Here is a 25,692-nt window from a genome sequence, read left to right as displayed (position 1 = left end):
ACTTCATTTTAGTCAAGGTTAAATACTTTTTTGGTCATTATTTTACACGAAATTTCAATTTGATCATTGAGAAAAAAAATTTAGCCAAAATCCATGCAAATGCTATGCTCTTGCACACGCTGCACGTAGGCTAAAATTTTATGGTTAGTGTAGCATCAATTAAAGCTAAAAAAAGGAATCATATCAAGACAAAATATGTTCATATATAATAATTTCACAAAAATGCAAATCGGTCTTTTCAAAAAAGCTCAAATCATAATCCCATCGTATCGTACTCCCACATTCATAAAAATTTAAATCCATAACTATATGTCAATACATAGATTTGACAAACAAAAAAGTTCAAAATAAAGTTTTGCATTTGCATGGCTTTTGGCTAAATTTTGTTTTAATTAGTAGCCAATCTAAATCGCCAATGGAGTCTAGCTTAGTGAAAAAGGGTCTTGACTTACAACCCAATGATTTCAAGTTCGAACCCTCCCCAGTATCGCTTGTATCAAAGGAACAATCTAAATCATGAGAGCTATTATGCAAGATAGACACATGTAAGGATGGAAGGGGTTTACCCATTAACTAATTAGTAGAATATTTCGATTCTTTAAAGATTATATGTTAATTAACCCATTACTTTAGCGCTCTCTGGCTGATTATTCTTAGGAAACTAACAACACAAGTCCAACATAAGTTGTAGAGGTTCCTTCCTAATTTGTTTGGAAAAAAGTTGCCAAGAATCTTCAGTAATGGCATGACAAACTGGTTAAAAATCATTGGTTGATGTTCACCGGTGGGGTGAGAATAAAGTCACTTTAGATATAAACAGATGTGTTAATTATCGAGTCTCAATCCGCTTAAAGTTCCCATAGACTTCTTGGATATTACTACAACTTTTTAATTACACAAAGTTGCATAATGTCATTTCTATGAGATTTCTACCATTGACCAAAGAGAAACAAACAGTTGCAAAACAGATCACGTTGACATTGGACTTTCGATTTAATGAGGTACATGATTTGAATAGCATGATTAAATAGTTAAGTGGAATATCCATAGACATGGGAGAGAGTTGCGAAGACAAACCACAAAGAAGTCCCCCCTCCCTCTCCTTCTTTTGTTGGGGGAGGTCATATTTGGAAGTATAATTTAGAAAATGCTAGAAATCTTTTAATAGAATTGTTTGCTTCATTTTTCTTTCGTAGTTTAAAATCTATAGACAATCCATATAAGCTATTGGAAGTAAGTACATAAACAACTGTATTGAGGTGAGCATAGACTTTGTTCTCTTTGAGGAGACTCAAGTCTTTTTTGATTCCACCCAAAAAAATAAAAGCCTTTTTTGATTGGTATGACCGCAACGGACTTTCAATTGACTTGTCCTCTCTAAGATACAAGAGTCTAACTAAAATGTTGCATGAATTATACCAATCTACAATAATGGTTGAACCCAAAGTTCCACCAAATTTCACCTTCTCTATTTTCTTGATAAAACTGACACTAATTGGTAAGTATATCCAATTATGCAAATCCATGTATATCCTTATGCACACCATTACTTAAATCCTCACCAAGTATATCCACAACTTGTAAGACAAATCCGTGTCTTAGTCTAAGTTGTGGTCTTCTAATCACATCTGGTTTGGAGGAGCTCTAATTGATCAGGAAGTATTAATCCTAATAATAGTAGGATACTCAATCAAACAGTGCATTTACATTGAGATAGGAGTACCTTAAGGATTCCTAATTCTATATGGGTTAAAAACATCATATTCCTAAGCAAACAAAATCTGTTCGAGTACTCCTTGATGGGTAAGGTACTAGCATAGATGCTTATAAATAAGGTCCCTTCCCTATCGGCTAAAATACACTCATAACAGAAAACTCACCCCATCTAGAGATAGAGATAAAGAGCCGAGTAGGAGAAGAAGATCCTTACTCACAATGTCTGATCAAGGTTAGTATTTGAGATTCAAAGACTTGATCTACTTACACAACTTCTTATAATTATAACTCACATACCTATTTACTCTTTATAACTTTATGCATGTAACTAGCACTATAATCACTCAATATCCATGATACAACAAATTTAGAGTCCGTTTGATAACCATTTCAATTTTAGTTTTTAGTTTTATTTTTTGTGCTAAAGTATAGAGGAAAAAGAGGGAGATTGGAAGTGAGAATTTTAATAACTTTATTGAGTTTGCATCCATTTAAGGCACCAAATCTGTCAAGAATAAAGGGGAAAGTTTTTCACTCGTTTAGCTAGTTATTTACAAGTGAAGAAAAGATCAAATCAAAAGAGATATTTATCCTATTTTGTCATGGATTCTAGAGGTGATAAAGATATGCTTTAGGTTTTCTAAATGGACTAGAAATCTCAAGCACTTTCCTATAAATACAATACTTAGGTCCCTGTTATCATATACAAAGCACAAACTGTACCCCACACTAGAGAGCAAAGAAGATCTTTGCTTCTTGTTCATGTTTTTACAGATTCATCTCGATGGTTTTACAAAGTTAGTACTTGTAGTATGCATGTTCATAAGGTCTTACATATGGTATCAGAACCAAGTTCATGCATGTATAGGTCTAAATCGAGTTAAAACATGACAAGCATGCATGAAAGTCCTAATTATTGTTTCCAAGTTTTGAAGTATATGTTGTTATGCTAAACTCACAATTGAATGTTGAATCATGGGACTGCTACACACATTTTACACAATGAGCATGCCTTATAATTTTAGCATATACTTATTAGCTCACTAATAAGAGCAATGCTGAGCAAATGCTGAAGTATGAAAAATGGGAGAAGGCTAATAGAATTTGTCTGTTGATCATGAAGAAGTCCATGACTGAAGCCATCTATGGAGGCATTCGTGACTCTGAGAATGATACTTGTTAGATATTTCATGAAATGAAATCAATAGAACAACAACACCATGAATCACATTAGAATAAGCCAATAAACTTAATAACAAATCAAGAACACTAACCTGGATTAGAGAAGAAGACATGAAGGTCTGCTGGAGCAGTCTTCTATTCTTTGCAATACCAAATGCTAATATCTCAATAAGGCAGATAATATTTTAGCGTGTAATTGTAAGAATAGGGACTAGCCCTTTTATATTGATAACAAAACCCTAACTTTCCTATTATATTTTAGGGATTGCTAATCTTATGCCATAATTCATGGATATCTTACAATATAAGAAGGCCCATATAGCTTTATACATATTGGACTCCAATACATACGGTCCAACAAGCTATGTGAAATATATGTATTATAATTAATACTCAATTTTCTTCCAACAGTACTTGGATGCAGTAAGTCAAAAATTCAAGGAATCGGAGAAGGCTAAAACTAGGAATTTGATGAATAAGCTGGCAACAATGAGGTATGATGATGTGGAAGATATGATAGTGTATCTTCTAGGTATGATAGAGGTAGCTAGAAAACTAAAGGTCCTTGACATTCCCATAGCCAATCCTTTTCTGATTCACCTTGCTTTGAACTCTCTTCCATCACTGTATGGTTAGCTCAAGGTGATTTATAATGCTCAAAAGGATAAGTGGGATCTCAATGAGCTAATCCCAGTTTGTGTTCAAGAGGAGGCTCGGATCAAGAAGGAAAATGAGGCTAATTGTCACATCCAGGATCGCTCTACCATAGCACGATATTGTTTGCTTTGGGTCCCCTCTCTGCCCTCCCGATTTCGTTTCTGGAAACTCACGAGCACTTCCCAGTGGGTCACCCATCCCAGGATTGCTCTAGCCCCAACTCGCTTAAGTTCGAAGTTCCCATGAATCCGAACCTTGTTGGGATGAAGCTCAAGACCAACTAGGTTCAAGGAAAAATGTCCCTTATTTCGAACGATAATTGAGCCCTTCCTCCTGGTCGGGATCAAAATTGACACCAACCAGGTACAAGGAAAAATGTCTCTTGATTCAAATTGGAACCAAGCCCTTCCAACTGATCAGGACCAACCTCGACACTGACCAAGTTCATGAAAAAATGGTCATCGAGCTGAGATGCAGCCAAGCCCTTCCACATAGTTGGGGTCAAAACTTCACACAACCATTCATAAATGCGCATCATATATATTAACAATAAAACATCATTATGTCGCACCGATGCAGACTCACCCATTAAGAACTTCACCAACAGAAAAATATTCATGAACAAGATTATATGCTAAGCTTGAATGAAACCTCAAATTCTCTTGGAACTCCCTTACCAAAGACTTGTTTTTGACTAAGGAGTTGGTGGACATTTATATGGGTATGTTGCCCCATCCAAAATATGCATCAATCCCACATTGGAAGAGAGAAAAAGAGAAGACACATGTCTAGGCAATTATCTAGTTTGCCAAACTTATTGTAACACATATGTAACCTCTCTATTATTATAAATAAAACACCTACCAATTTTGTGGATGTAGCTTATTCAAGGGTGAACCACATAAATACTTTGTCTTATGCTTGATCTTGGACTTTCGTTCATGCAACTCTAGATGAACCTATTTTGAGCATCAACAAATACCAAATTGACCAAAGAGTTTTTCAAAGTGAATTTTATAAATGGATTAATTTCAAACATGTAAATAAGACCACAAATATGATAACACAACCATTAAGCCGGAAACTAAGAAAAGCAACACTTAACACTCTCACTCTCACTTTCACTCTCTCTCACCCACTACTCTATTTAATTCAAGTCATCCCATTTAAAGTCTGCAACAGCAAACACCCAAGAGAGACATGCTAATGAAAACAAATCAGAGAGAAAAAAAAAAGAAAAAAAAAAGAGGAAATATGATGTGCTAAACCATTAAGAAGCTTAACGGAATCATTTCAAGCACCCATGAGACCACCCCCATGGTGAATGAAGTGATTCCGAAGGTGGGTCAAATGATTCCAAAGGTGAACACTTTCTTGGACAATGTGAATGGAATCATGGATGCACTTCTGACAAAGATGCAAGCTTATGTCGAACTCGGGCTGGTCAGCACCGATGGTCTAGTTATTTTCCTTTACAACTTCAATTGTATCAAGGACGAGAAGGCAACCAAGGAAGAGAAAGCAAGCAAGGATGTTAAGGCAATCAAAGATTAAAGAGAGTAACAATGAGGCAGATTTTGATGGCTTTGAGTTTGAAGATCCAATGAGTTACAAGCAAGCCATATCTAGTGAACATACTGAAACATGGCTTGAAGCTATGCAAAATGAGCTAGAGTCCATGAAATCTAGTGAAGTGTGGGAGTTAGTTGAATTGCAGCAATGAATGAAGCCTATAGGATGTAAGTGAATGTTTAAAACCATAAGAGATTCAACAGGCAATAGTGAGAGGTACAAAGCTAGGTTAGTAGCTAAGGGTTTTATACAAGGAGAGGGGATCGATCATAATGAAACTTTCTCACCAATTTCAACCAAAGGTGCCTATAGGATCATTATGGCATTTTTGGAACATTTTGATCTTTTTCTACATCAAATGGATGTAAAAACGACTTTTCTTAAATGGAAAATTGAGTGAAGAGATCTTTATGTAGAAACCAGAGGAATTTATAGAAGAAGGCGATGACCAGTTATTATGTAAACTTAACAAATCAATATATGGTTTGAAATATGGGAGGTGCTATTAGGGCCGGCCCTGACTTTTGGGTGGCCCTAGGCAAGAAATGAAAATTAGGCCCATTTCTCTTTCATTCTCCTGAATAAAATAAACTAACATGGAAAAAGAATTATGCAATTAAATACAATTTGGATAAATAAACACGGCTCCAGTATTGGCCATATAATCGCTACCCCAATCTAAAAATAAAATAGAATGAGGATACAAATAATTTGCACTCTTTCATATTTCCTCGCTAAATAATCTACTAACAAGATTTTTTGGATAAATAAAAGAATTTCTAGTACCTATTTGTTTTCTTTCATTGATTGCTACTTTTAGCAATTAAATACTTTTTGGCAATTAAATACTTAAATACATGCAATTAATGTTCATATATTACATAATTTTCATTTGGACTCTTCAGAAACACTTGTAATCAGATTTGGGGGCTCCAAATGCCAAACTATTGAAATGATTCTCCTTTAAAATCATATTCTTCAACTTGGTATAATATATATATATATATATATATAATTTGGGGCCCTACAAATGCGAGGCCCATGGCCATTGTCCTCCTTGCCCACCCTTAGGGCCGGCACTGGGTGCTATGCACAAGGAAGGCTGGGTGCCTGCCCAGCCCAAATTTTTTCAACAAAAAAAACCTACATGTGTTATAAGCCCATCTCAAAAAAAAAAAAAAAAAAAAAAAAAAAATCCTCTCCTTTGTCAACAACAAGTATTATTCGCATTCTCTCATTTACTTTATATCTTTAATTATAGTTTTAATTTGAAATTGAGTATTGTAGGGTTTAATTAGGGATGAATTATAATGTTGAGATTTTGTTGAAATTAATTAGGACTTTCATTAGGGATGAATTAGTCTAGGGCTTTGATTTTGGACTTTGTTAAAATTGAGTATTCTATGGTTTAATTATAGATGAATTATAATTTTTGGTTTGGTATGGTTGAGATGATATTATGAGAATTTGTTTGATTAAAATTTTTTCTGCATATTATTCATAGGCTATCTTTTATTATGTCAGATCAAATCGGAATCCTAAGAGAACAAATAATTTGTTGTCTTTTTTTAAGAAAAAGAATGATGGGTCATCATCTAGTACATTGCCTTCTATCACTTCTTTATCTACTCCAATATGTGATGAGCAAAATCTTCATGAGTCTCCCATTGACGAGCCTCCAGTTTTTAGCTTTTGTATCTGTTGAACTTTTATTTTATGGATAGAGATGCATTTGAGGGTAAGGCTCATGATGTCCCCCCTGACTAGATGTATCTTTTTATGTTTGTTAATGAAATTCACTCATATCGTCGAGTTTGGTATGTAAGTTTTGCCTAATGGGATTTTGAATCCTAGAACTGCCTCAAGGCAATGGTATTTGAAGTTTGACAAGATAATTACATCATATTGTTTCATTGAGAACAGAATGGATAGATTTATCTTCCTTGTCATTTATGTGGATGATATTTTACTTGCTAGTAGTGATGAAAGTCTCTTACATGAAACCAAGGAATTTCTGTCTATAAATTTTGAGATGAAAGATCTTGGAGAGGCTTCTGATGCATAAAGAATTGAGATTCACAGATATAGAATTAAGGGATTATCAGGGTTGTCACAAAAGGCGTATACTAAGAAGGTGTTAAAAATGTTTAATATGCTTCAAAGCAATGGAGCTGAGGTACCTATTTCAAAGGGGATAGATTGAGCAAAAATGATTATCCAAAGAATGACATTGAAAGAGCAGAAATGAGAGACAATCATTATGCTTTAGTTGAAGGAAGCATCATGTATGCACAAGTGTGTACATGGCCTATTTAGCATTTTCTATTAGTGTATTGGGAAAATACCAAGCTAATCTAGGTATATCTCATTGTAAGTCTACAAAGAAGGTTCTCAGATATATGCAGAGAACTAAGAATCACATGTTGGTTTTTAGGAGGACAAATAAGTTTGAACTGGTTGGTTATATTGATGCATATTTTGAAGGATGTGCGGACACTTCTAAATCAACTTCTAGCTTTATGTTTATGATGGGAGAAGGTGCCGTGGCTTGGAAAAGTGTAAAGCAATCGACAATGGCTACATCTAATATGTATGCAGAATGTGTGGCTTGTTATTATTGTACCCAAAATGTCACGAGCCCGCGCAAAAGAGCCCAAAACGAGGTCCAGCCCATATCACTTGAGAAACTGACTGGACCCCATCAAAGTACCTGAATACGACTCCCCCTAAGGCCGCCCAGGCCCAATCAAGATAGGGAAAACCCGCCAAGGCCCACTTGACGATCACATCACACTAAACCAAGTCATTCGTCCTTGAAGATCCAAAAAGCCAAAAGCGAGGCCCGCTACATACCTCTCCAAAATGTGTGCTAATCCCAACAGAAGGTGAACACGCTCCAGGATCCCATCAGCCACCCAACCTGAAGATGCCACGTCATCAGAGGCCTAATAGTCCCACATCGGAAAATGACGGAAAAGAGGTCCTTCACTCCCAATATAAAAAAAAAAAGTACTTTCACCTATTAAGGTAATTTGAATCCCTCTAAGACTTAAGTTCAAAAGTTTTCAATCCTCCTTTCAGGAAGAATCTGACTTAGGCATCGGAGGGTGGTTGGTGGCCCCACCACCACATCTTTAGTGACTCGTGCATGTCTTCCTTTTCAGGGGATCAGAGTCATCGCTCGCATGTATCGCGTTGCCTCATAATGCAAGGAAAAGAAGATTCGCATAAGTGTGTTCTTCAAAACCTAAAGAGACACTCTTGAGGAAGGGTTGATTGAAGGGTTGGACACACTCTGATTGGTGGTGCGAAAACCAAGCATCAATAACAGTTATGAAGCCACAGCTCATGCTATTTGGCTAAAAAATTTATACATGATCTAAGGGTAGTTAGTTCTATAAAGAGACCTATTCAATTGTGTTGTGATAACAAAGCATCAGTTTTCTTTTGCAAAAATAATAAGAGGTCCTCTGGAGTTAAGCACATGTATGTGAAATGTCTGCTTGCAAGGGAGAAATTTAGAGAGGGTGAGACAAGTGTTGATTACATTAGCACCACATAAATTCTATTTGATCCATTGAACAAGGTTGTGCCTAATTTAGTTTTTCAGAGGCATGTTAATGGAATGAGAGTGTTATCAAGTTTTGAGGATGCTCTAGTTTAGTGGGAACAGTTTAGCTATTTTTTATTACAACATGTCTAATTTTGAGTGTTTTGTTGCTATTCTTAAGCTAGTGTTTTGTAATTTTTTTCTGGTTGAGAATAATGACTTTTTTTAATGTTTAGCAGCATGAATGAATAAATTTGGTTTTGATTCCATTGAATTTTACAATATAAATGAAAATTGTTATGTAAATGGAAGGAGCTCTTCATTGAACATTGAAGCTAAACCACTCATAGGACCATTCGTATGTCAGAAATGATACTTCATAGTTTAGCACTTCTAATTTATGAGCAGAACTATGACTTGTTGGTACTCTATGTGAATGTGTCACTCCTTGTTGTGATTGTAGGTGGATGATGCCATATCATTTGGATATCATGTCTGCAGTCCTATGAGTTGGTGACATTTGACACAGAGTTTGATATAGATATCTGTATCGAGTGGCCTTTCTAATCTGTGCACATGAGGAATTGATTCTAGACAATGAGGAGGTGTTTTACATGGATGTGGCACTTAAGTGAGAGAATGTAAGAACTTTATTGAGTTTGCATCCATTTAAAGCCCCAAATCTGTCAATAATAAAAGGGGAAAGGTTTTAACTCGATTAGCTAGTTACTTGCAAGTGAAGAATATATATATATATATATCCTATTTTGTCATGGATTCTGGAAGTGATAAAGATATGCTTTAGGTTTTCTTTATGGGCGAGAAACCTAAAGCTCTTGACTGTAAATACATGGCTTAGGTCCCCAATCTTATACACAACTCACAAGGAGAAAGCCTACCCCATACTAGGAGTGCATAAGGAGTGTAGAGAGAGAGGAAGATTTTTGCTTGATGTTCGTGTTTTTGCATATTCATCTCGATGAAATCTATTTGTAATTATTTTCACTTTCAAGTTTTTGTTTTCACTTTTATTACTCTTCCCTCTCATTCTCTCTCTGAATCTCATTTTCACACTCATTTTCCCTTATACTCTAGCACAAAAAATGAAAACTAAAAACTAAAATTAAAATAGTTATCAAACGGACCCTTACTTTACAAATTAATCAAATTTTAAATATCCAAATTGAAATTTAACTCATTCCCCCATTAAAATGTAAAATGAAATGTAGAAGTTACCAATCAAAGAAGAATAGTATAGTATGCATCTTGAAACAATAATTTTTACACCAAAGTTCAACAACCTAACAAGATGGGGAATGGTGCGAGACCGAATTTCGCATTCTCATTCTAATTGTAAACGAGACAAGATGTGACACAAGTGAGCTCAACAATTATTCTCATACCTCATAGGACCCGATTTGGCGATGAGAATTGTTTAATCCCACACCCTTTTGTTTTTCCAATTTGAGGATGAGAATTGTACCTCTCACTAATCTTTTTCTACCGTTACCTCATCATCCATTTGAACCGTCGCCGCAGTGAATAAAGGTTTTACCGCGATTAGCGGTAGCCGATAGTAGCAAGCACTATAGCAGGCTCTCTCTCTCTCTCTCTCTCTCTCTCTCTCTCCACCGCCCCTGTAAGCCGAGCTTTGAAAAGAGCACCCACCCTTCTCCCTCCCCCAATCCAAAATCAAAAGTAGAAAATCAACGTGTTTGATTCATTCATAATCAACACCAGCAAGAAGAAGAAGAGGGGCTTCAAACCCTTCAATTCAATTGTTCAATTGTTTCGATTGTTCGATTCTTCGATGAGTGGTAGCAGTAATTTTAGACCACCAGCAGAAGACGCCTGGGTTCACACTTACAAGACCTTACTTCCTCAATGGCAATCCCTCTCTCACTCCCGCCAGGTTCGTTTTCCTTTCCCTTCATTTCCTGCCTTCATGTCTCCGCTGATAATTTTTGTTCGTTTTATCAATTTTGGGATTCAGCAAAAACTGCTTTTTATGTCACTTTTTGTGCTTGTTTACTCGGAAAATGTTCTCTGGAAAATCAAGTTTAGAGATTTTGGTGTTTTGGGTTTTGGGTTTTGGTGATTGAATTCGACCCAGTATCTTGATTAGAATTAGCAGACGAAAAATCAGTGAATTATCAACAAATTATAATTTTGTGGAGCTTCTCTAATCTAAATTTGGAAAGATTTCAATAACTACTTTCCAGAAAACAAACCAAGTGGTTCTTAAATGCAACCTTTTTTGTTTAAAAGAATCTTCTTTCGATTGGGTAATATGTACATACATGTATGATAGTGTTTGTGTTTGTTTGTTTGTTCATTTGTTCATTTGTTCATTTGTTCATTTGAAATACCTTTTGATTTATGAAAAATTCTTTTGCAGTCAATAATCCCAATTTCCATATCTAGAGTTAACCAATTCGATGCGGGAAGACTGGACATTGAAATGTCAGCCATGTTGAAAGAACAGTTGGTCAAGGTCTTCTCGTTAATGAAGGTATTGCTCATGGTCATGGCTTATAGTTGTAGTCATCAAAGCAGGTAGCCATATGTAGCTGTTATAACATCCCTAAACTGTTCCTTCTTTTCATTGGGATTAGCCAGGAATGTTATTTCAATATGAAGCGGAACTTGATGCTTTCCTCGAGTTTCTTATCTGGCGGTTCTCGATTTGGGTAGATAAGCCTACTCCAGGAATCGCTCTCATGAATCTGAGGTATAGAAACGAACGTGCACTGGAAGCAAGAGGAAAAGGTAAGAACATCTTGGCATTTCCTGCATATGTTAAGTTGGCTCTGGATGATATGCAATGTTCTGACTAGTTATATGTTAAGTAGGAAACAAAGAAGATGAGCTTTCTAAAACATTATGGTAGTCTTAGCCCTGATTTACACAGTTCATCATGGCTTGTTGTCAATTGTATTGCTTCTTGTGTCACTGGAAACCATTGAAGTTGTATTCTCATAAACACTAATTTTGGTATGCACTTTGTCCTAGATTGGCCATAAATTCTCATCTTAAATGATATTCAATGATCAAATAAGTTTGGAATTGGTATATGTCTACCAAAGTTACTTTCGTTTTCCCTATATTTTTTGTTAACAAATATGACCAAATTCTCATATCAGTTAAAGAATATACACCAACTTTATATGATACACCCAAGTGAACATTCTAGACATCTCTAAAGTAGAAGAAGTTTTCAAATCCCAAATAGTAGTCTGACTGATGTAGTAACCAGGCTGTTCCTAAATTGTCCAATTACAAATTGAGCTGTGAACAGTTATATTTGTTCAAACAGAAATTTGCAATTGCATTTTTTCATTCAGCTTGTTAATAGTGCATCCTGATTACATGTATTCTTACATTTTATGCTTCTGCTTTCTTCTTCAATTTATTTTCAGTCAGAACGGGTTTGGAAGGACCTGGACTTACAGTTGCACAGAAGCTTTGGTATTGTGTTGCCACTGTTGGTGGTCAATACATCTGGGCTCGTTTGCAATCGTTCTCTGCCTTCCGTAGGTGGGGTGATTCTGAACAGGTACTGTTTTGTCTCTGTGTTTTTCTGCCCTCAATAAAACATATGGCGGATTATTGAAGTCGTCTGATGATGTTCTTTTCCATTTTCTTCAGAGATCAGTGGCACGAGGAGCATGGATTCTGATACAGCGTATAGAAGGACTTTACAAAGCTGCCTCATTTGGCAACCTTCTTTTATTTCTTTACACTGGAAGGTATGTTCTTTGGCATTTACTTTTAAGATTGTATCCAGTCTATTGATGTATGCATACTACTTGTAGCCATTTTTTCTGAGACCCAGAGAGCATTAGTGCTCTGCAACTAGAGTTGGTAGCTTCTGTTCCTGGATATTTTAAAAATATAACCGAATTTGCAGCATAGTATGCAATTTTTTTTTAATGGAAATCAAAGTTTTGTTTGATACTGCACAACCTTTTGACATTTTGTCTCCTATTTTTTTTACCTTCGTTTTATATGGATTGACGTGTTGATAGAGCTGCTTTTGTAATATGATAATATGGGAATTTTTCGATGTGATATTCTTAAGGTGATCTAGGAATAATATTTCCCTTGACAAGCTTGTAAAACTCAACATCTTTTCAAATCACATGTTGCGATGCAGGTATAGGAATCTAATTGAAAGAGCTTTAAAAGCTAGGCTGGTCTATGGGAGCCCTAATATGAACCGAGCAGTTAGCTTTGAGTACATGAACCGCCAGTTAGTATGGAATGAATTCTCGGTATGTCCTTATTTATTTGATACCCCTTAATTTATTTTTACAAGTGGAATTAACATTCTTAGTTTGAGGAACTGCCATTCTAAGGCATGCCAAGTAATGATATCAATGAAATATATTAGTGTGATTTGAGTAAGGCTTTTGGACTCAAACATCTGACAGGTTCCATTCACCTGATGTTGAAGAAATTCTAGTTTATTTGAAAGCAGTTTTTAGTTTTCTAGCATATAAAATTTGTCCTTAATTAGGGTTGTAGATACTTTTTTTTGTCTTTTCAAGTATATATAGGAACATATTTTGATATGATAAGTGTTGGAAACCAGATTATAAAGCATTTTCTCCAAAATAGTTCTTTTTTTAATAGAATTTTTTAAAGAAGCAGGTTTTAATATCCTAGTTCTGTAAGTAACAGAATTGTTTTGCTCCTTTAAAAAATAATAATAATAAACAGAATAGTTTCGCTCTGTTTTAGTTCCATGTTCATGTTGTTGAGTCTGGTTTGTAATGATCGTGTGTGCCAATTTTATCTGGTTGTGCTATATGCACCCCTTTTGTCCGCCCAAGTTGTATGCATCTTGGCGTGTATTTGCGTGGGTGTAAGTATACATACCTACACGAATGCTCATGTTTGCAATATTTGGTCCATTGGCAAAGAAAAAAAGATTCAGAGTTGTTATGCAAAGTAAAGCTCTAGATTTTTTGCACAATCCTTGATCCTTCTTGCGTGGTTTCAAAGGTAAATCCAAAGTATTTCTGCAGCCATTCTTGATCTTACAAAGAATATTAAAAAAATTCCGAGTTTTTGATTTGCAAAAGGTAAGTTCTAGATTTTGCGCCTAGTTCTTGATCAATATTTTGCATAACACATGCATGGCCTTATAGATATTGGAAACTAGAAAAATAACAATATTAAATTGCTTGATTTGCCGACTGCATGTACACTCCATATTTGTGTGTGCGTGTGTGTGTATTTCTCTCTACTTTTTTTTTCTGCATAATTATATTCTCATTTTTGCTTCATGATTTGCTGTTCTGGTGTCCAATTTTGGTTGGTTTTTGAATTGTTACACAACAACGTATAGAACTTAAATAGTTCTTGTGCTGATGGCAGGAGATGTTATTGTTGCTTCTTCCTCTTCTAAACTCATCCTCTATGAAAAACCTTCTTCGCCCGTTTTCCAAGGATAAATCATCAAGTTCAAAAGAGGATGACTTTGCTTGCCCCATTTGCCAGGCCAGTCCAACCGTTCCATTTCTTGCTCTTCCCTGTCAGCACAGGTACATCACTTAATCTAATCCATCTCTGACTTCTCTGTAAAGAAACCTACTTTTGACAGAGTACCAAAATGGCATAAGAGTAAGATGCGGTGTACAGCCTATAGAAAATTTCGAACCAAATCTTTGATCTAATTGGGCGCATTTGGCTCAGAAATTAAGCCAAAATGCTCATCAGGTCAATGTGGTAATCACTCATGCTGAAATGTGATAATCGCATTTGACTCAGAAATTAAGCCAAAATGATAATTTTTAGTATGATTCAATATTTATGCTGTAATGTGATAATCGCTCATGCTGGCAGATACTGTTACTACTGCCTTAGGACACGATGTGCTGCAGTCCCGGCTTTCAGATGTTCCAGATGCAATGAGCCCATCGTCGCCATGCAGCGGCATGTTAACGAGCCAAAGCAATGATTGTTACAGTGGGGAAGCAACCACTACATAGTATAAGCACTGCACAAGTGTATAAAATAATGCTTGAAAGTAGCATTACTTTATTTTCCTCTTTCTAAGCATTACCTTTGAATTGAGGGGAAAATGACATCTGAATCTAGAGTTTATGTTCCATTGTAGATCATTCATTCATCTATGGGGTAGAAAGCTTCATTCTTTGTCCTTAGATCCTGTATAGTCTGGACTGTCATTTTATAAAATTGGTCTGCTTTTAAACTAAATGCTAGAAGCCAGCTTTCAGAGCCTGCTATTTTCTGCTTGGGAAAGCCTCAAATATGTAAATTTGAGCAGTGAGTAATCCCATTGGACATGCAATAAGCAGTGAAAGGAGCATTTTATTGAGATCCTGCATGTATTTACTTCCCCAGTCAACATTTGCTAAAACTCAGCACTTCATTGTGCTATGTATTTACTTTTCTTTCTTCTTCAACGAATTCGTTTCGAACCCGAAAATTTCCTAACATTGTTGGTTCCCTTCATGTAAGATGCCATAGATTCGACGAACATACAGGAACAACTCATTGAAAGAACAAAAGAAAGGTTTTCCTTAATCCTTCGCGATTAACTGTGATTTATCTGCAAGGAGGAATGAACATGTGAAATTGAAATTACGAGAACTAATGAAAAAATTGTCCAACCATCCTGCATTTTTTTTCATTAATACGTGGACATAGTAGACATTTTGGAGGGTGCAACCAACAAAAACTAGCTCATACAAATTCGTTGCACTAGTTTTATACACTTAATTTCTCCAAATTACCCTCATAGGGGCTACCAAATTTCATATCAACCTCATCAGCCAATCCAACCTCCCCAAGTCTCCTCAGCCCCTTACTCAGAACCCTAACCATATACTCGTCCGCTTTAAAATCACCAGACCCCCACCCATTCCTCTTCAACATCTCATAAATCTTGACCGTTGATTCCCTCCTATCCGCAGTAACAACGGCCCTGATCAACCTTATCAATCCCTTGTCACTGTCCCACTGGACCCCAATCTCTTTCTCCAGAACACAAATCAAGCGGTCCATATCCTCCGCCATCCCATTTCTCGCGAGCGCCAATGCCATCTCGGCGTAAACAGATAAGTCGGGTGGGTATTCTGACCGGAAGGTGGAGAAGACCTGGAGAGCCAGGTGGCACTGTTCCTGCCGCAGAAGCTCTCTGAGGGCGGCGACGAGGTCGGCTTTTATTAGGCGTGAGAGGGTCTTGGATGCGAGAGTGGGAAATTGGGTCGGGTCGGATCTTTGGGCCCGTTTGAGGGCTTGGACGGCTTGGATGGCCTCGATGCTGAGGACCCGGCCCTTGACCAAGGGTCCACGGTTGTCGCGTGGTCCGCACCGTACGGAAACGTGGGTTATGGTGCGGTTGGTTGTGAGCGTGAGGGGTTTGAGTTTGAGGAAGTGGGTTGGGTTTGGATGCAGAGAGGAAGCCATGGATGAGTTGAGAAGCGAAACCAAAAGAGCTACGAAGTTAAGGCGGTGGTAGTAAAATTGCATTGGATAATGATCTCTAATGACAATTTTACCCATAAAAAAGAGAAATATGATTATGACCTTTTTTGGGTCGAAATTATAAATTATTATTTTTTAACATAAAATAAATCAGTCTGAGAAATGAGAACTTAAAATAAACTGAGAAAGGAAAATTCGGATTTGGATTTGGATTTTACATGGGGTTGTACGTTGAATGACGATTTAGCCCTTTGAATGAGAAAATTGCAAAAAGAAATCGTCGACAGCAGGATTCGAACCTGCGCAGGCAAAGCCCAACAGATTTCGAGTCTGTCTCCTTAACCACTCGGACATATCGACGTTCTTGTTGACCATGTTTCTATTGTTTTATTTAGATGGTTATCCTATAATGGGACAACGTGTACCATACTGAACTTATATGGGCCATTGTGGAATTTTGGTTAAATTTCTTGGGCTTTCTGTTGGTTTTTGTAATGTGTGTATGTATGGGCCATGTATGTCACAAACAGCATAAGCCCATGTCTATCCACTTGCTTTTCTTTTGATAAGGGCACGCCATACCATGAGCCCAGCTGTCTAATCCCTCATCTTGATTACTAGTGTTCTTTAGGTCAGTGCTGATACATGTTTTTTTGTTTCAAATCAGGAGGAAATTGAGGAGCTCGTGAGAATCGGCTGCATAGCCAACAGGTATCAAGAAGCCTGGATTTTGCAGATTTAAGCCTTTGTTCTTTCAAAAAAACTTACATGTAATAGGGATAACACTGTTTTGCTATCCTCGGCCAATAACACAATGACACGTGAAAATGTTATACTACGTGTCATTGCGTTATTGAACGGACATAGCAAAAAGAGTTATCCCGTTACATGAGAGTTTCTCTCCTGTTATTTTGGCTTGGTCCTTTTCAAAAAAGCTTCTTGAAACAGGCATGTTAAGGGGCGAAGCTTTTCCCTTTTACTAATTTTATTTGACTAAAAAAGTGGCAGACAGGATATTTGAGTATTCATTGGATCCATCATAATAAGGCCTTGGGTATTCATTAACTAGAAGCAGAGAAGTTTTAGCAGCAAGAGACAAGAATATTCATTAAACTAGAATGCACATTTTCAATTTCAATTTACTACTACAGCTACAGGACAGAAGCTACGCTACAGACTTTATCACCTCAGTTCATCACTCTTGGTCCTGTTCACAGACGTCTAGTTTTGCTTTCTCCACCTAAAAAGTTTTAGCCAAGAAGGTAAAAGCTTGTGGCCTTCGTCGGAGTCGTCGGAGAAGGCGTTCATAGAATCCAAAATTCCTACCCCGTTGGAGTTGGTAGCATGAAATGTATTCCCACTGACGACATAGCCACCGTTGACGACAAAGCTGCCGCCTGTGCCGTTGGAGACCTGTGAGGGGCTCAGTTGAGGAACAGGAACAGGTGGTGACTTGCTTAGCAGATATTTATGAATCTCAGCAATTAACTTCTGCCGTTCAGAACTGCCATATTTTGGAGGTGCTGCACGAGATTTGATGGCCAGAACACGCCTTTCTTCCTTATTGTATTCTACTGAACCCAATTCACCATCTGGGTAGGTGGGCATTTCATCCATAAGTGCATCTAAAGCGTCTCGCACCCCCCATGATGGCTGCCAATCATTCAGTCGCCTTATCCTGATCTTGTTGTAGGGTTTGAAGCGACCATTTTCCGTCAAAAACGTGAATGAAGGAGGCTTCAATGGATACTCCTCCGGAAACTGGATCCACCCATGATAAACCCCACCCTCGAATTCTGTTCCAAAAATGCCTCGGAATCCAAATTGCCATTTATATGGGTTCCGCTCGAGCATGCCACACTTGAAATCGTCGGAGGGATTGGATTCAATCTCTCTATACTCCTCTAGAATCCGAGTCAATCGGGAGGGCCGAATAAATCCGACTTGATCGGAGGGTTTGGATTTAATCTTACGAAGCCGCTTCATCGCTGGGTAGCGATCCAATTCCCTTTGATTTGGTTCGATCTGCGTCGATCCGACTCGATCGTCGGAGGGTTTGGATTCAATCTTACGAAGCCGCTTCATCGCTGGGTAGCGATCCAATTCCCTTTGATTTGGTTCGATCTGCGTCGATCCGACTCGATCGTCGGAGGGTTTGGATTCAATCTCACTATACTCCTCTAGAATCCGCTTCATCGCTGGGTAGCGATCCAATTCCATGTGATTTGGTTCGATCTGCGTCGATCCGAGAAGTAGAGGAAAGCTGTAACTGTTTGAGAGTTGGACAGAACTAGTCTAGAGATGTCTATTTGGCTAAGAAAGAACTGAACAGGGGAAATCGAGCATGAGATGAAAGCGGAAGGCTAGAGCGTGCAGGAAAGCCAAGTCGAAAAGCGTAGAGATAGAGATGTGGCGTCGTTTTATAGATGAGGGAATAGAATAGGTTAAGGCTCCTCAATGGGCTGGGCTTTCTAAGGCGCATGGGGCCGGGCGGGGCCGAAATGGGCTTATTTATATAACCAAGGTGATTTTTTTTTTAGATTTTCTATTTAAACCCCGCACTTCTCTTTGTTCACCACAATACTTAAATTATTAAGCTGTAAGTTTTATTATTGTGTAAAAAAACAAAAAAGGTTATCCAATTTAGTAATTAACCCTAGTACATCTATACACATACACCCCACACCCCACCACTCTTCATATCAAGTTTTAGAAAAATACAAACTCCTGTACATCATATTGCCAGATTACTCTTCTCTTTTAAAGACATAGAAAATTGACGACTCTATCTCTTTAAATATGCGTGGGAGTTGATGGAAAGGCTTGTTGATTATCAACTCAACAATAGCCAAGTGTTGGAATTTCAGTTACAGTTCTTGGAGAGAGGTAAAGTTGTTCTCTTTCTCTAGAAAGTATTAAATTTCGGGTATAGGGTTCTATTTGTTTGTGTTTTTTTTTTTCTGGGAACAAAGAAAATTGTGGGGTTTAAATAGAAAATCTCTTTTATTTCTTATTTTTTCAGTTTGGTATTTAAGGGTAATTTGGGAAAATAGTGGGGTTTTCTTAGAAATTGTGAAAATTTAAATTAAAAGATGGGGGAAACTAAAAGAAGTGTGGGGTTTAAATAGAAAATCTCTTTTTTTTTTCTCCCATTTCTCTGTTTTTCTATGTTTTTGTCTCTGTTTTTCTATGTAATCCCTCATCTTGATTACTACTATTCTTTAGGTCAGTTCTGATACATGTTTTTTGTTTCAACTCAGGAGGAAATTGAGGAGCTGGAGTGAGAATCGGCTACATAGCCAACAATTGGTTGTTTTGGCTGGGTTGATTCAAGTTGTTTTGGAAATTCCTTTTGAAAGTTGTATGAAATCATAGAGAATGTGTATGAATTGAGCATATCCGAAATTGAAATTGCTGATGAACTGCAAAGGCGACTGATATTTGATGTAAAGCCTCAGCAGGCAGCTGGTTGTGTCTTTGACTTTATTACTCTTGTTCGCGTTGCCATTGAAGTGATGAGTTCCATGTTTGTGAATCAATTTGTGAGTTGGGGGACCATCAATTTTCCATATACTGAACTTATATGGGCCATTGTGGAATTTTGGTTAAATTTCTTGGGCTTTCTGTTGGTTTTTGTAATGTGTGTATGTATGGGCCATGTATGTCACGAACAGCATAAGCCCATGTCTATCTACTTGCTTTTCTTTTGATAAGGGCACGACATACCTGAAAGGCTATAATGAGGAGCTTAAGTTCATTTATTTCATCACATTTGTTTACGGTGGAATTGATTCCTTCAAATAAGCTCATCACTCTAAACTCCTCATTGTAAAAGCTTCCGACGGCACACTGACAAGCCTAAGTTGCGTCTGCAGTTCTATCTACTTGCTCATTAGACCCTCCTGTACATTTTTATCTTTGTTGTCCAATGAAATTTTAATTGTTTTGTATTAAAAAAAATTACATGGCATTTTAATTGTTTGACCAAAAATCGTATAGCTGAAATTAATTCTTTTCTTTATTGAGCGACTTTTGTTCACCCTGTGGCAGCTTATGAGTTATTATGACCCATTATATGCCTAATACATACTGCAAGAAATATAATAACTAATGCAGTAAATTATTGCAACAAGCCTTGCCTACCAGATTGGAAAAGAGTAAAAAAGGACTTCAAATTCAGTAACCACATGCATGAAAATCATGGCAGAAATGCTTAACATCTGCAGAGCATCTTCAGGGGCCTAGTATTTTTGTTGTTAAGCCAGGCTTCCCAGAGCCCCAAGATTTGATCAGATCTGCAATAGGTATTGTATATGGTGCAGACTTGGCCCCTCCTCAATAATATATGTTTGTCTTACTCCTCATACTGGTTCACTATTGTTTCATTTCATGTATAAGTAGTCTTTTAGTTTGATTTATAAATTTTAATCGGGTCTATTTTTTCGGTCACAATGAAAGCGAATCGATCCTTTGCCCTAGCTTAAAGCGATCCTGAAATGTATATGCAGGGCTGCAAGTTCTGAGCACCTGGTTCATAAATTCCCAAGAGTTTGGGATATTGATTATGACATTCATATCGTGATTTGATGGATCATATTTGAGAAAGCTCTAAAGTCTAAAGCTCTACATATATGTATGGTCACAATCATATAAGAGAAATTCCATTTTATCTCTATATATGGAGCTGCTGTCCCATGTTAAAGTGACTGCTTTGTTGGATTCAACGTTAATTATAGTCGTCATTACTTGACTGTCAGCAAGAAGTCGGTAGGGTTTTCGACATGTGAAGAAAAAACTAGAACATTTGGTGTTATATGGCACCATTTGAACATTCCAAAAATGAGTTTCGTATGTGCCCAAAAACAAAGTTTGGTTTCTATCTGATCCTGTGTCCGTGGATGAAAACCACACCAACAAAATCCTGTGGCAGAATGGTGTGATTAAAAGCTTCCTATTTGACATTTCACAGTTGATATATGCATGTTTTTTTAATGGAGAAAAAGCATAGGAGGGTCTGATTTAGCTGTAGTCCTTCAAACCTTTGTGCCGGCCACTTCTCCGTTGCCAAAAAAGTGGAAAAAAAGGGTTAAAGTTGGGATTAGGAAAGCTAAGGTTCAATTCCTTCTAATGTAAGAAAGAAAAACTCGGGTGTTTAACAGGTGTAGTATCAATCAAATGTTGGCTTCTCTTACTTGATACCGAGAATATATGTTGTCGGAATGTGAATTTTGGTCACGCATTCGAATATAATAATTTCATTTAATCAATAACGCTTATTCATAGTTTTAAAAACCTAAAAAATTATTGCATATTTGAAGAATCTTATTTTATTTTTTGTGATGATTTGATATATGTACGTTTTCAGGACGGTGGTTAGATTTAAGCTGCCTCATGCATAAAGGACCACATCTGTACCTTCGCTTAATCAAAAGAGTGAATTTCAGCACCATGACAAGGAAGAATTTTTTCAATGGGAATATTAGGGAACATTTTGAATCTCTTTAATAGAGATAGGGGTGCTTAGCTTATCTACTCAACTTGACCTCACTGTAGAAATAGTGTGCTAAGTGAACCCCACGACGTGTTACACTTCAACAAATGTCAAAGTGAAGGAAAATTATATTCAGTGGGAGGAAAAAGAAACCACAAAAGAATAATACAAAAGAATGAGGATTTCTCCGTTGCGAAATCAGCAAATTTTTTTATAATACAAGTGATAGTCGAAATTACAAAAGAAAAAAGATTTCTCACACACAGACATGAAAGTTCGAATATAAGACAGTATACTAGAACCCCCCCGTTTGGCCATATATATCTTCATTTGAAAGCCCTATACTGAGGCTGTAAGTTGGGTTTCCTCCAACTTAAGGTCACATCTTAATGATGGCCCTAGCTAGTTATTCTTTGTTGCTCTAGCGCCACTATCTTGTGGCAAGGACAACTGCCATTTGGATCTGCTTCTATGGTGGATCCAAACCTCCTCCTTGCTTATGCTCTTAGTCAAAGAAAACGGCTATCACAAATGGATACATATATTTTTTCCATACAAGTTTTCGGAGTGAATGCAAAGCTGGCTGTTCATATATATAACTAATTTCTGGACCAAACTTTGGAAAAAAGCTGCATAATCAATGAGAATATAATGAAATTATGCAAAGCACTTAAGATAACAGGATCTGTTATTGATCCTCTATCATCTAAATAAACACAGATGCTAAACATGAGATAAATATATGGGAGTTGGAAAAGGAATAAGTGGGTTAAGCACTTTTTTTTTTCCCCTTATCCCATATGATGAAGAAAGGAAGTTGGAAGGATAGGTATAGGTAGATGAGAGGGAACGTGTATGAAGTGCACAATGAGCTAGTGGTTATCCATGGAGGGACCAAGTTATGTTGTCACTAATTAAAGTAGCATGCACCTTTTAGTTTGGCGTGGGGAGCAACTGGGGCACCATTGTTCATGCTCAGTCAATTAATGTGCTAACACCTCACAAAGGACATCATTTCAAGCAAAAACTAAGTATTTTTCAAAGAAATTAATAAGCAGCAAAAATCGGAAAGGTTTTCAAATCTCTCTTTTTTTTTTTCACAAAGTAACACAGTTATGTCCGTATTCCACTTTAAACGGACTTGACTTATTGAAAAAACTTTTTTAATTGACTACTTTGAAAAATCTAGAAAAACCACACAAGCAACTCAAAGGTAGATTGTAATATTTCAACACCGTCACAAAAATAAAATAAAAGAGTGTCATATATTGAAGGAAATAGTACTTATGTTGTCTAACTGTGAACATGATTCACACATTCAAATAAGGATCAATCAAAGACATCTCCAATTGATTTGAATGATCAAATCTCTAAAATTTTAATATTGTACAATTAGGCAAATATCTAAATGCCTCTTCAGCAAGGACAACCAAAAACCATAGCACTGATAGCCCAGCTATGCAAATCTAAAATTTTATTCCCATGCCTTTTGGCTGCTTCTACTTTCATTGCAGCAATGAGATCTTCTTTTTTACTCAAAAGATCATAACACCACAGAGTTTGACTAGAATTGGCACATATGTATAGTTGTGGCAAACAATTGCTCATGCAGTTTTATAAATACATATAAAAATAAGTAATTATAATAGTGGTAATTAAGCAAGCAATTAAGCCGCAATAAAATTTAAAAAAAAAACAAGAAATGAAGGTGATTTATAAGCATGGTGATGAGTATGAGATTTTCTCAAGACCCCAATTGGTGGTTCTGATTTCTGTTATCTTCCAAGATGTGACAGCATCTCTTATGTGGGGATTATGCGCAGTGTGTGTGAAGCTTTACACTTAGAATATTACTAAACAATTAGACCTAAAAAGGCACATATACCTTGATTAATTTGTTTAATTTAGAGCTCCAAAGTTCAACTTTGAGATTATGATTTTGTGGAAGCTGCCTATTAATTTAAGAAAATGAAGTGACGGATAATAATGCGTACGTACCTACCATTTGCTAATCCAGAGAGTAGAACATGGGTGGGAGAACCCTGGGCGGCTATTCAACTGATGCAAATTCAATGCACTTAAGCACACATTCTTTCTTTATAAAATACTAAAACAATAACATAAGAATTCTTTCATGATTACATTTTGATATGTAGGGCTTTGCTATGTAATCCTTCTTTTCTTTGATCTCCTCACTAACGCTACATGTATCATATTTACAACATTACTCGTCAAGTCTTTTACAAAGGTGAATTCGCATACACGAAAGATATAATTCGTAAGCGATGGTTAATTTTCCTTTGTTGGATTTTATTAGTAATTCTTGATCTATTTAACTTAAGAAAAGTGAATGATGGGGTAAAACAATGTTACTAGCATATGGAAGCACTAAAATTTGATATGTTTCTTTGACATGGTAGAATTATATATCAGATTTAAGAGTAAATTTGAACACACATCCTATCTTCACTCAAATTTCATAATTTTTTAAGGGTAAATTTGAATAAGTTAAGTTTCGTTAATCTTCATCCGGTGGCTCAAACTAGACTGAAATATTTCAATTAAATTGGATTAATATCCTAGTATTGGGCCTATTGACTTGAATAACAGTCTAATATATTGTGTTAAGTTGGGAACTCATAAATACTGGTATGAGCTTAATTCCAATTCAATTCAAATCGAAGCACCAAACGAGTTCTAAAATTTTACAGTTTTTTGGGTAAAAAAGTTTCAAAAAAAATGTAACAAATGAATAAGTTTCTAGCACATAGATAAATGAGCTTTGAAGAGCAGATAACTATTTAGGAATAAATGAGCTCTAACTTTCCATTTGGTGCCTAACTTTGTAATAATGAGGTCTCAAAAAAAAATTAGAATGAGTCAAAAGGGTGTCTTTGTCAAGAAAAGACCACTTTCTTTTACCCTGCGGAGACTCACAGTAAACGGTCACCACCACCATTACCCGCTTACTGGGCTGGTCAATGGTACAATCATGAGCATTTACTTCCGTCAACGCTAGAAAACGGAACCCCGTTATGTCCCCTAACTACCGTATATGATGACGTGGTGAGTTCGGAAGCGTCGATCAGCGTACTGTTGCACGCGTTCCCACCTTTTGGATTACACAATTATTACGACAGATACGGGCGTGGTAAAAGAAAAGATTTCACCCGACACTTCACAGTATGAGACAGTAAAATGCATCAAGTAAAAGTTAAATCCTAAGTAGCCATGTGACATCAAATTTGATCTTTTATTTCCATAATTTCCTTATTAAAATAAATAAATAAAGAACAAGCAACCAACCAATGCCTTCTTGTCCAGAGATATTAAATTAGTGATTTTTTTTTTTGGGATATTGTTAACAACTAGAGTTATAAACCTATCTAGTTCTTCCTTTCGAAGAAGAGCATTGATGGTTGAGTTTGATGTGTGGTTGTGGTTTTTCTTCGGGAGAATTTGGGTTTGTAAGTTGCGTTATGGGTGATGTGCTTGGTTATTACATATTTGAGGCAGTTAAGCCCGATTGTCTTTGGCTTTGTGTGGCATTAAGTTGGCTTGGCGTAGCTTTAAGTAGAGGTGTACCATATAAGTTTGATGTTATGATTAGATTCCTCCGTGTTTGGTTTAGCTCTTCGGGAATGTTTGTTCTAGCCCTTGGCATAATTTATAAATACAATCTCTCCAACATTTTGCCTAGGAGAAGTCAATAATTAAAATCATTTCAATATGAACTCTGAATTGATATCATTCCAACCCCGATAAGTATTTATGGTGTAGATTATATATTTGAACACTCCAAATACAATGTAGCACAGAAGATACCTAAATGCGATACAGATTTAAAGTTTGGTAATTAGGATGGTGGTGAGGGAAATGATCACAGATGTTGAAATTCTGTCAGTAGAAAAAGAGACAGTTGTTCATTTTCGTCCAATCACTTTCTCATTTGCGCAATTCAGTAGTACTATCATCTTCCCCTGTATGATCCCATTCCGTGCAGGAGCAGGATTCACTTTTCTAACCTGCGCCGTGTGGGTGGGTGCACTTTAGCGGGAATCGGCAT

At 36.7% G+C, this 25,692-nt stretch overlaps 3 protein-coding genes and 1 non-coding gene across 4 annotated transcripts; 1 reads left to right on the top strand and 3 right to left on the bottom strand.

Annotated features, from left to right (window-relative positions):
• Positions 1-10,062: 10,062 nt before the first annotated feature.
• TED3 (Pex2/Pex12 N-terminal domain-containing protein / zinc finger (C3HC4-type RING finger) family protein) lies at positions 10,063-15,111 on the top strand. Its single transcript, XM_021973480.2, has 8 exons — positions 10,063-10,589; positions 11,076-11,189; positions 11,293-11,446; positions 12,097-12,233; positions 12,326-12,426; positions 12,834-12,951; positions 14,060-14,226; positions 14,528-15,111. Exons 1-8 carry the CDS (start codon positions 10,488-10,490, stop codon positions 14,640-14,642), a joined length of 1,008 nt encoding a protein of 335 aa, XP_021829172.2. The 5' UTR covers positions 10,063-10,487; the 3' UTR covers positions 14,643-15,111.
• A 199-nt stretch (positions 15,112-15,310) lies between these two features.
• EMB3123 (PPR containing protein) lies at positions 15,311-16,182 on the bottom strand. Its single transcript, XM_021973482.2, has one exon. The coding sequence runs from the start codon at positions 16,178-16,180 to the stop codon at positions 15,416-15,418; it is 765 nt and encodes a 254-aa protein (XP_021829174.2). The 5' UTR covers positions 16,181-16,182; the 3' UTR covers positions 15,311-15,415.
• Positions 16,183-16,413: 231 nt separating this feature from the next.
• TRNAS-CGA (transfer RNA serine (anticodon CGA)) lies at positions 16,414-16,495 on the bottom strand. The gene has a single exon. It is a non-coding gene; the product is annotated as a tRNA-Ser (tRNA).
• A 720-nt stretch (positions 16,496-17,215) lies between these two features.
• On the bottom strand, positions 17,216-18,529 carry LOC110769444 (uncharacterized). The gene has a single exon (XM_021973421.2). It carries the CDS (start codon positions 18,353-18,355, stop codon positions 17,357-17,359), a length of 999 nt encoding a protein of 332 aa, XP_021829113.2. The 5' UTR covers positions 18,356-18,529; the 3' UTR covers positions 17,216-17,356.
• Positions 18,530-25,692: the final 7,163 nt, after the last annotated feature.

Source organism: Prunus avium, chromosome 3, assembly GCF_965620075.1.
Source record: "Prunus avium chromosome 3, drPruAviu1.hap1.1, whole genome shotgun sequence".
NCBI classification, from domain to species: domain Eukaryota; kingdom Viridiplantae; phylum Streptophyta; class Magnoliopsida; order Rosales; family Rosaceae; genus Prunus; species Prunus avium.
This window is presented reverse-complemented; position numbering and strand designations above follow the sequence as displayed.